Raw genomic sequence first — 12,195 nt, forward strand, 5'->3', positions numbered from 1 at the left:
CACACCACCTATTTATAGTGATGCTTGAAGTGCGTTGGGCCCATAGATGGAAACACTACTGAATGTCAGGATTCATTCGTTGCTCAGACGGCATACAGTGATACAGTAAAGTAAGGACAAACATTTGACGAGCTCAATAAATTAAAACATTTAACAAAGCTACGGAGTGTCATTTAATGAACGACATAGAGTTCCAAGAGTACCAAGAGTTCCACAGATTCATTCGTTTTACAACGTATTTGATGCTTTTGACAGGAGAAACATAGAAGACGTTGCATTTACTCATATGTTCATGGAATCGAAGCAGTGTAAAAATAGAGTCACAACTCTTAACTAAAGAACTGTATGTGGAACGAATGAAAAAAAAACGAAACCCAGGAAACAATAAAAAATTATTTTGAGTTCAATTTAATCAAATGATTTTAAAATTAAAAGAAAATCGCAAGACAAAGGAATAAAATCGTCTGTTCATTTTATTCTCTCCTGTTCAAAAAAGGGAAAATAATTTTCAATTATTTCCGTCTTATCTCAATTATTATCACAATTCCATGCGATAACTGAGAACAAAAACAACCGATTATCGTCACATAATTATTTCTGTGGGATAATTTGTTACCAAGCTAAAACATTTAAATTATTAAAAGCATAAACAATCATCAATATCTTTCAAACCCTTTTCAAAATTAAAAATTTTTATCATTCCACGTAAATCGGAATAACTGCGGCATTAGTAGCGTCATCTTTTACGATGTAAATTTATTCTGTTTTAATTTGGTTCGTTTTTTTTACTTGCTGTTGCTTGTTCGTAATTAATTATAACATTTAAGCGAGCGATCCTTCTTTATTTAGGAATATATAGCAAAACAAAAATGTTAGCAGTGAGTTGATTTTAATTAATGACTGTTTACTCACTAGTTAACAGATTGCCGGATGAAATGAACATATGTATGAGAGAATAGCACACATAATTGTCATTTATTAGCTTTCGATAGGCAATGCCATGTAATTTTATCGGCGACTGGTAAAAAAAAAGTTTTTTGAAGCAAGGTAATTCTGAATAAAGTCGTTCATATGGGGGTGACGAAGCTAATTTGGTCAACATATTTAGCTTTACGTATGTCAACGAGTCCGCTTATGTACTTGTTTGGAAATACATTAGTGGTACGCGAAACTATACATTTTACATTCTACATGCATCGAAAGCCGTACTTTTCATGTTTCAAGTACTTCTTTCGACGCCCTCAGCATGTAAAATCCATTACATAGGTCGGGATAAAAATGAAAAGTCTCGTTTTCACGTGTTTATTGACCTCGGCTTCACCTCGGATCAACAAAACTCACACGAAAAATATAATTTTTATCGTTTTATCCCTTGTTATGTAAAGGTGAAATTTTTTTTGAATCGGACATTTTTATTTCCGGACGTTTATGGTGCTATCGATAGGGAATTTCAAGATGATTATTTCGTAGAAGAAGTTTTTTTTTAACGACCTCTCCGGCTCGGGGCGACTCCAAGAAAATTTAAAATTTCAAAATTTCAAAATCATGCCTTTTTCCGAAAATTTTTCAAAGAAATGAAACGACCCGACCAATTTTGATCTAATTGTAGTTTGTAGAAAATTGACAAATAAAAGTATCGTCGGGTCGAAAGGTTATAGCTGTGAGTGAGGGTAAGGCATCAAAGTCCAATTTTATGGTTTTGTCAATGAGCACCCCAACCGATTTTACATTTTATTAGCATAAAATGAAGCCTAGCACATCCCATTTAACATATCAAAAAGTTGGGAACGGGTTTTTCAATTTTTTCAAAAATCTTAAAGAACTTTCTGATGGGTGCCCACATTTCTGAGGTTTTTTAATAGAAATGTATGGAACGTACGACTATAAATGAAATTAATTGCTATATACTGGTCGACTCCGAACAGTTATATGCACTAACAAGAAATTTAACATTTTTACTTTGTGAATGTGGACAACTTTCACTGATTTTTTCTCCATCGAGAAGCTTTCTGGTCATGACAAGCTCATCCACTGATGGGTATAGCTTCAGTTGCTACTATATCTCATAGCCTGAGCCCGTACCTTTCCGAAAATACCATACTTGCACTATTCGCTATCTGGCTTGTATTCTTCACGATATCAAATATGTGGGTAAGTCGACCTACTCGAAAGATTTTTGAGACAGTTTTTCATTTCCAATTTTATCCGAAATAAAGTCAAAATTTTCACCTAAAATACTATTACTCAACGCAGTGTTTCCCTAGGGATTAGATAATTTAATCACATTAATTTCTCTCATTAAGCACTAGATGCACAGATTGTCACTCGTGCCATGCCGTAAGCTAAAAAGAAGCATGTATCACCGAATTGGATACAAGGTTTTTCACAATAAAGGCTTCGGAACTTTTACTTTTCGTCACTGATTTGAGAAAACAGTACTTTTGACGTGGGGGAAACCACTCTTTTTTATTGATGTGATTAACATGATTAACCAGTGATTAACATGATGATGAATTGGTGATTTACCAGCATTTGACCGTAGGAATCGTCGCAAAACTACAAATTAACGTGAAATATAGCGGTTAATCAATGTTAATCACCGATTAACCGTTTGAATTCACAAAACTTATGTTTCTGATTAACCTCACAAAATCACAAAATAGTGGTTTCCCCCTCGACCTTTGACATACCACAATTGACAAACATTGACACAACAAGTGGGAAGCCACATTATTATCAAATCTGTTACTTCTTTTGTTTACATTCCTATATTCTTCTTCTCTAGCGAACACTGGCCAGAGAATATCTTCTATTTTGTTGTCATTATCCATAATAAATGATTAGCCCTTTCTAAAAGGTTAATTACTCATTACTGTTCTGTCCATTAAACAATTTAAAATTACACAAAACATCTCCATTGACAATTAAAACCATTATAAAACACTCGTAATTGTATAATCTACCTGACAGAGGCATCAGCTTCAATTTATTTTTAAACGATGGCATCGTTACGATACTGTGCGAAAACGTTCCAACTTTAATTTATAATAAAAAAAATCTTACCGACCTTTCATCGACAAGAGTCTTTCGCATTCTATTTCATTTTTATTTTTCCAGTAAATACAACACTATGTATGTCTGATTCCCATGGAAAGTGGTGGTAAATGGAATAAATCGCTTAACAGTTTTATAAAGCAATCACTTTGACAAGGGGTTGACACTATACCAGTACTTTATGAAATTGTATGTCTGACTAGAAAAGGGGGAATTAGGTCATTAAAGTAATGTGTGACATGAGTAAAATGTGCAATGTACGTGTTATCCGTGCAAACGACCTTCTAGACACGTGTACTACAACACCACAGGTTTTCTGTGCTACACAAAAAACCAGTCGACTTATTAATTTTTTTTTGTGGTAAAAGGTTCGGTTTCTTCAAAAAAAGTGACCCATCGAAACTACACGACAAAAAATGCTCATACGAGCAAAGTCTGTGCTATCCTTCTTTGGCGCCATTCACAAATGACGAATTTCAAACCCATGTGCATCGAAAAACGTATGTAGAAAATAACGAAATCAAGAATATAGAATTTCCCTCCCTTTAGATATATGTTTGGTGAATTGATGCTTTGTGAATTTATCCTCGAGCTTATCCCACTTAATTGGTCCACTTAATTACAGACGGCTACACAATAGCAGAACTGAGTAAAAGTAAAAAATTATGAGAACAGCAAAAGATCAAATAATTGGTTTAGGTATCATGATGTCCTAAATGTACTTGAACTTTCATTCATTAATCTATCACGTCGTACAGCACAACGACCTAAACAATTCTCTGCACTCCTTCTACCACCCACCACTATTTAATAGTAAGTGAAGGAAAAACAATATTTTCTAACTGAAATTCATGTTTGTAATTTTTGATTGCACAAAATGAAGTTAAGACGTCAAAGCCATCGAAAACAAAAACAACATTCCTCCAACTCACAACCCCATCCTCCCCAAGTAATTTTCCATCCCAAAAAAAGTTTCTTTGTTCATATTTACCGTTCATCCAGTTTGACACTGTTTCTGCTTATGTCACTCCACACTGACAGTGATCGAGGTCGTTGAAAAATTTTTGATCCTCTCCTCGATCCACTGCCAGCTGCAACAAGATCTTCGTACGTGGTTGGTGGAAAGTTGACATTTCGTAAAACTTTTGTGCCATTCGTTGACGTTGGCGTTTCATCAGACATTCCTAATGCACTGTAAGTTACACGAAATTTGCCTCCGAATTTGCTCATACTATAGTACTAACACTGTTCCTCCTATGTCACCATGGTCACAATTCAGGTCATTATCCAACATTACACACACAAAATATTCTTCACGGCGACACTACAAATATTTTTATTAGTTTTTCATCATTATGCTTTCCGTGATATCGTTATACAGTTTACGTTTAGTTCTCATTGTGCAATCACTCTACAAGATATCAACGTTCGATTATAATTGGGATTGAATGTCAGTTGTGTTCAACAGATGAATGAAAAATGATGCAATCAAAATTTAATTTGAAGTCTTGGCTACGTAACAATATAAAATGTAGAGATGAGTGAACATTACTTTTTTGCTACCAGAGTCCCGTAGTTCCATGTCATATACTATTACTAATCCAAATAATTGCCATTAATTATCAAACCTTAATTCTTATCTGCCTCAGCCAGATATATGGGGCGCGGATTAAAAAAGCTCCCGCCCACAAACTTCTATATCACGTATCATTATTTAAGTTAGTAAATACGATCGGAATGAACGATACCGTAATTGAATTGTTTTTTGCATGATTGTCGCATCGATAACCTCTACTGTCGTGAAATCTTTGTCAAGAATTCCGAAAAGAGACGATGATAGACATGCATTGCATCTGTCAATTAAATTTCTGATGAAACACTTGAGAATCGTTGCTACAGTGGGCAATAAATTCAAACTTATTTCATTGACATCGGTCGATCAGTCATTCGTTTCAATTCAAATAGAAGTTGAAATTTAGCTTTCCAGTTCGTGCAACGATAGGAATGTCCTTTTAATATCCTTTTACAATTCGTACAAAAATCTGGTACTTCATTTGTTTCACCTTTTGACCGTTTTAACCTGTCACATACGGATATTATCGTTATCGTTATTGTCGTTATCGATAACGACGACAAAAATAATAACATTGCCTCTGTAACAGGTTAAAGCAAAACTTTTAAACGCATTAGTTAGCATACATATAAAAAACGCTAACTGGCTCATACTTTTTTGTCTTCATTGTCATTACAAAATTGCAACAAATTGTTTTACAGAAAGTTCCACTCACATTTCCCGTTCGCATGCTGGGGGCTCTTTCAGTAGTTTTACTCATTACCATCATTAAAGTCAAAACAATGGAATTCATAATGTGGAAAATTGTTATCATGTGGGAGTTAGGTAAAAGGTTTTTCTGGATTCATGTATACCCATTGCACAAACAATCATTTCGCTTTTTTCACTATAAAAACAAACTCCAAAGATGTTCTTAAAATTTCGGAATGTTCAGAAATGAAATTTGAAAATTTACCTAACGCTAACGCCTTCAAATGTTAATTTATTATAATTTTTCCACACACCGCTCTCTGCATTATGAATTCAATTGTTTCGAGTTTAATGCTGGTAATGATAAAAACATTTATGTAACAGCCCCCAGCATGCGGGCGAGAATGTGTAGCATTCAGCAAAATAATTCGTTACTTTTCGTTGAGGCTGACAAAATATCTGAAACAAAACTTTTCTTCATTTCCCCATTGTTGCCATCGAAAATACAATTTGTGTTCTACATGTATATATATGTGCAGCCAGTAGCATAGCAAAATCTAAAATGGAATTTTACCATTGTATGAAATATATGTGGTACTAGTGTGGTATTAGTAATATAAAGTTCTACTTCCACTCGATTACTTATGTTTCTTCAAATTCTTTTGTCTTTGTTGTTCTTAAAGTACGAATGATAAAATATCAATTTCATTTGGTGAAAAGGAGTAAGTAAAGTCTCAAGAAATTGATATTTCCATTTGAAATGAACTAGGCCAAATTTATGAAAACGGAATAATATGACTGCATGAGCATTCAATTAAAACTTTAGTAGCTGTAATTCAAGCTAGTGAAATTTTGATGATGAGATAGACAAAAAATGTATTATTCCAGCGAAATAGCAATCTATAAAACAGAGAATAGAAAATAGCACATCCTGGAACAAACACCTACGGAGCTGAAAGTATTATTCCCTGAAAACAGTACTATTTTTGGGGAAACACCTAAAATATTCTTATGTTTTGCAAGATCTTACAATAAACTTTGGAAAAACTTTGGTGAAACTTAAGAAACAGTTTGTTAAATTCTAAGGTAACACGGATACAAAATTGATTTTCCGTGTAGTAACAAGAGGTATCGATTTTTACCTTCAAAGCTTAACCTTAAGTGAATGGGGGTCGACAAATATTACATTTGTCTAGAGTGTAACATTTCAGTTAAATGTTCACAGTCACACAATACTCTCTGCAAACTTTATTGACACTTGTCTACTGAAATTGGACTCTGTGTACACAGAGTGCACACTATTAAATAGCTTACATATTGATGTAGGCAGCAATTGGATCATTGAAGTATTTGCACAGTTCCAATTTATAATGCATTCATTTAGCAAAATGTTCATTGAACGTTGAACTTGGTTAAAAAAATAAACGAAAGATAAATTGAATTGAGCTAATAGTACACTGCATGGTCATGTAGTTCATGTGAAGTTCTTGCATTGTAGAAAACAAATGGCACAATGAATATGGCCTCATTTGGCAGTGACGACTACTTTTATATGATATATGCACCGAAAACGGTACTTTTCATGTTTACACTCCATTCGGCGGATTCAGTATGTAAAATTCATAACATAACTCGGGGTAAAGATTGAAGTAAATTTTCTGTGTCCTAAGTTAGGCTCACTATCGGGTCAAGTCAACCTGAAAATTTCTGGTCAGGTCAAAACTGACCTGACAACCTGAAATGACCTGATAACCAAATCTGATCATTTTCAGGTTGACCTGATGACCTGAAATCGTGTCGAAACTCGACTACACATAAATATGCCTCTGTTGATTTGAATATGTTGATAGCAAACACTCTAACTACTCAATTGTGAAGAAATTTGGGTACGTTTAAGAACGTTACTTTCTCTCAGCAGTATCCTGGGTTTTTTTGGTGGAAGGCCAGTACGTTCCCAATGAGCCAACCCGATTCTAACTCATCTTAGCTAGCAATTAAAATCTCTCTTTTGTTAAGAACACTTCCTACACGTTCTTATGATCTTACACGAGGTATTAGCAATGATTCACGACCCACAGTCAACAAAAATAATTTAAAACCTAAGCAAAATAGACTAATTTCACGAAAAATTGCATCAAAATTTTCTGGGCTCTTCCAGAGATATATTACATTCAAAAATGTGTGCAGCAACTCGATTTCAAGTACTTTCAAAATTCAATTTCAGGTCGTATCGGGTCATTTCAGGTCATGACCTGAAAATGTCGGGTCAGGTCAGGTCAACGTCGATTTTATTATCAGGTCAATCTGACATGACCTGTCGTAAGTCTTAGTCCTAACTGACCTCAGACGAAAAATCTGTTCATCCACTATGACCAAAAACGTCACATTCTCCAGATAGAGAGTCAAAACAACTATTTTTACTTTCAACTTTTCTTTCACTTTTCGTCGCCACTCACGTCTTTTTTTGCGTATTGCTAAGGATTTTATGGAATTGTAATGAATAACATGCGTCGAAAAACGTGAAATCCATTGTATAACTAGGGATAAAAATGATAAATCTCGTTCCCATGTGTTTATTGATCTCGGCTACGCCTTGGATCAACAAAATTCACCCGAAAACTCTCCTTTTCATCTTTTTATCCCTAGTCATATAAAATACTATTGATATTAAAGTATTAACGCTTCGACTGCTCACGCGCAAATATGTTAATAGTGGAAGAACACAATACCAAAATAACATCCGAATCAGGCTCAACTTCCCAAGAATTCCAAGTATCAGAACCAGGGCCTATTATATAGAATTTTCTGGTGAATTTTGTAAATTTTGTGAATTAATTCACAAAATTCGCAAACTTTAAACCGAAATTTCTGAACAGGATTTAATTTTCCCCAGTCAGATATGACTCTTTGTGAATGGAAAACGAAAGAAATTTACATTTATATTTCGATATCAGTTAATATTTGAAGTATTTGAGTTGTTATATGAATCTCAATTCTCGGTACAAAAATTGAACAATTATGCACCCGATATCAAGTTTATAAAAGACTTTCAGCATGTGCTGTATAACCTTTTTATGATCAGAATAATATTCTACGTTGAAATTAAATTTTTCTTGAGGGTCCTAACTCCGTAAATTTTTGCGAATTTCGGTGAATTTTGTGAATTAATTCTACATAATAGGCCCTGATCAGAACGTAACAACAAATACAGAATAAATAGACACGGTAATACGTCTCGATAAATGTCTGTAGTCGGCTCACACCTACTCACTCACTCAGTTGTTGTAACCATTTTCGAGCATCATTAGGAAGTGAGCTTATTAAAGATGTGAAAGAAGTCTAACCTAAGTGTTCTTTGAACATAATGGAAAATTCTGTTTATATTGGCGTATGACAACTACTGATTCTTTAACAAAAGCTGTTTTGAAGAGAAGCTATTCTAAATAATTAGGATGGAGTGATTGAATGAATTTTCGAAATGTTTACATGGAAACTCATCAGAACCAATAGTAAATTTCGAAAAGGAATAAAAATCCGTCCATATTCAGAAAGCTCGCTGAATCTTCCATTCAAATGTCACACCATTTTCCTATTCATCAAAAAATCACTCCGTCCTATATTATACAAATCATAATAGCTCTTGTAGGCATTATGTGTATTTTATCGTAATGTTTCCACCTCGGAAACTTTGACAAAATATTTTTTTTCTGCTTGAATTTTTAGTCTGCGGAAAATATAAATCTCTTTTCCACATATACACTACATGCGATTGATATATGAGCGAACAAACATGAAGGGGACATATATTATAACAAGTATGATTGAGCAAATAGAAATATCTGGAGTGACGCTTCGTAATACGTTCCAAATAAATGTTTTTCTGTCACAATAAATTCGTTGTTTTATTGTTGTTATTAGTGCTGTCTAAATGAAACGATCGATTTGTTTGGAAATGAGTGAGTGCGTTTCACTGATTTTCAGTTTTGCTTTTTATTTCTCTCTTTTCGCAATATGATGGGCAAATAAACCATGAAGGCAGACAATATTGTCTGTGAGCAGGAAGGGAAATTTTGTCGGTATCTTTTTACACGCGAAAGAATTATCAAATCTTTTACTTCTTTTGATCGAAATATTTTGAACATTTGACTTGACACAAATTCTTTTACTTTAATTGAACAAATTCAACACAAGTTTGAGCGTATGGTTTTTTGTCATCGCGGTCAATAACATATGAAACTCTGATATGAGAGAAATAGCTCATTTGGTTACATTGCCATCATCAACGATAAAGCACGAAACTCAGTCCATCCGTTTTGTTCTCCATTTACATTTTAACAATGAAAAGTATGAAGAAACACAATAGCGAAATAGAAAGCGCGTTTTAAAGCTTTTCCGAATAGATCGCTAAAAAGTTGTCCGTACTTCCGTTGATAAAAGTTCAAAACTCAATAGCTTCTAAACATAATCTGCATATTTGTTAGCTTGCATCGTCAGGACTCATAGTAATAATGTAAGTGGTCGAAAAATAATCCAATGAATAAATGAATAAATATTTTAGCACACCAGAAGCATTGTGTGCATAGTGCATACACGATATGTTAAGGGAAAATACATACACCAAACATTTAACTGTGTATACTACAAGCGTTACATAGAGAAACAGAGAAGAAGCTTATAAGCTTATGCAATCAAATTACAATCTGAAAGTTTAAGCTATCATTTTCTCCACTTCGGGGACGCTTCCCCGAATTCACCGAGCAATATTGCATAAATGTTGGCGATTTTAAGAATATCATTTCACTGTGGAATTATCATTTTATGATTGCTGCTGGCCAACAAAGCTACTTAACGATAAACATGGTATTGATATTTGAATACGTAAAATCATGAAAGTCAAGATACACATTGCTACTGATCGATGTAAATGATTTCCTTTTTAAAAATAGAATTTCTTGTTCGTACAACTACTTCACCTCATATACACAATACATAAGTGTTATATAAGGGTGGAATGTTCATTCCACCTTTTATATCTGTTTTTCCCATTTACCTGTCTGACGAACATCACTGAACCACTTGTTAACTAAATGTTGTGTATATAATCGTACAGCGTAAACAATGGCATGCACATAAGGTGAACTCGTCTTTGGAGAAAATGTTAATGACAAATCACTTATCATCACGACATTCGTAGCTGGACTGTGGTACTATTCACGCAAATGCGTTGTTTAAATGTGCATTAAATTGTCAAATTAATATCGACAAGTGTTCGTACTTAATCATTCAAACGGCGCATATTTATATATATCGCAATGCACACAGATGTTTGTGACATTCTGTCAGCCTTATTCAATTTCAATCAAATCAACTCGAGGTATGAGGTATGAGTTATGATGAGAGTGGGTGCTGCTGGTATATATTTTGATATTAATTTTCCGATGAAAGAAACAAAACGAAAAGATTTATTGATATGTATGGGGCATTCCCTCTGTCGTCGACATTTTCATGGAAATTTCCTCTTTACAAATTGAACATGTTTTAATTAGAAAGTTGGATTTTGATATCCCATGATCGTTTTATTTGCACCAAATGTTTTATTTTAGAATTCAAATTTTATTCCGAATTAAAGTTTAAAAGCTTTTAGGTGTTAACACTAAAAGCTAAATCTGGAGTTCCAATTTTTATTTAAAAATAATATGCTAACAATCCGATAATCTCGTAATCTCCTTACCATTAATTTGTTAGACGATGGAAATAAATTTAAATAAAATGTATGTGGTTGAAGAGAAACTTTCATGTTTCCGGTCAAAGTAAATCAGACACCAAATGTAACCCGAAAAAGTTTCTATTTATTTTTCGGTGGTAGATGGAAGTAGGAAAGGAAGTTTGAGACATTCATTGTTGTTTGTTGTTGATTTTATGGATGACAACCAATGGAAAAAATATATAGAAAGAAATCGTAATATCATCAGCTTGATGTACTCGAAGTGTACTCAAATTTTTCGATATTTCTGAAACTCATTTTATTAGCACACAGTGGTATATCGTAAAATCGTTTCTGACAGAAATGTTCTGTCCCAACGTCCATGGTACCCAAAAGGGCTTTTTCTTGTCATTAGCCCCGTACGAAGTACGAAGGGGCTCATAGGATTACGATGCCGTGTGTAATTGATGGAATTCGAAGCAGACGGTTAGGGCAAAGTGTTTGCCTATGTTCATGTCTGTCCGTCTGTCCGTCTGTCCGTCACGTCGATATCTTGAGTAAATCAAATCCGATTTCGAAAAAAAAAAATTTCCCTGAAAGATAGTCAAAATAGTGAGGCTAAGTTCGAAGATGGGCATATTCGGGTCGGCCCTTCGTGAGTTAGGGCCACCTAAGTGATTTAAAAAAAATTAAATTTGGGTCCTCGGACTATGCGTATTTTACATACAACTCGAGTAAATTTCATCCGTTTTTCGTAATTTTTGTTTCATTTGAAAGATAATCGAACACCGAATAGAATGTTGTTGAAAAAAAAATTAAAATTTGGGTCCTTGGACTAAGGCCGTTACTAGGGCCCTATGTGTATTTTACATATAACTCGAGCAAATTTCATCCGTTTTTCGTAATTTGTGTTTCATTTGGAAGGTAATCAAAGGCCGAATAGAATGTTGTTGAAAAAAAATTAAATTTGGGTACTCGGACTAAGGCCGCTACCAGGGCCCTATGTGTATTTTGAATATAACTCGAGAAAATTTCATCCGTTTTTAGTATTTTTTGTTTCATTTGGAAGGTAATCAAAGGCCGAATAGAATGTAGTTGAAAAAAAAAATTAAATTTGGATCCTCGGACTGAGGCCGATACTAGGCCCTATGTGTATTTATACTAAATAAATTTA

The 12,195-nt window shown here is 34.1% G+C and overlaps 1 protein-coding gene across 7 annotated transcripts in view; it reads right to left on the reverse strand.

The window, feature by feature from the left end:
- Positions 1-12,195, reverse strand: part of LOC119080299 (potassium channel subfamily T member 2) — a 152,731-nt gene that overhangs the window by 123,203 nt on the left and 17,333 nt on the right. For all 7 annotated transcript variants that reach the window (XM_037188577.1, XM_037188578.1, XM_037188575.1 and 4 more), the window contains exon 2: positions 4,046-4,465. In XM_037188577.1, the coding sequence (XP_037044472.1) occupies positions 4,046-4,284 (239 nt within the window). In that variant the 5' untranslated portion in view covers positions 4,285-4,465. The remainder of the gene's footprint in view (positions 1-4,045; positions 4,466-12,195) is intronic.

Source organism: Bradysia coprophila, unplaced genomic scaffold, assembly GCF_014529535.1.
Source record: "Bradysia coprophila strain Holo2 unplaced genomic scaffold, BU_Bcop_v1 contig_350, whole genome shotgun sequence".
In the NCBI taxonomy this organism is placed as follows: Eukaryota; Metazoa; Arthropoda; class Insecta; order Diptera; family Sciaridae; genus Bradysia; species Bradysia coprophila.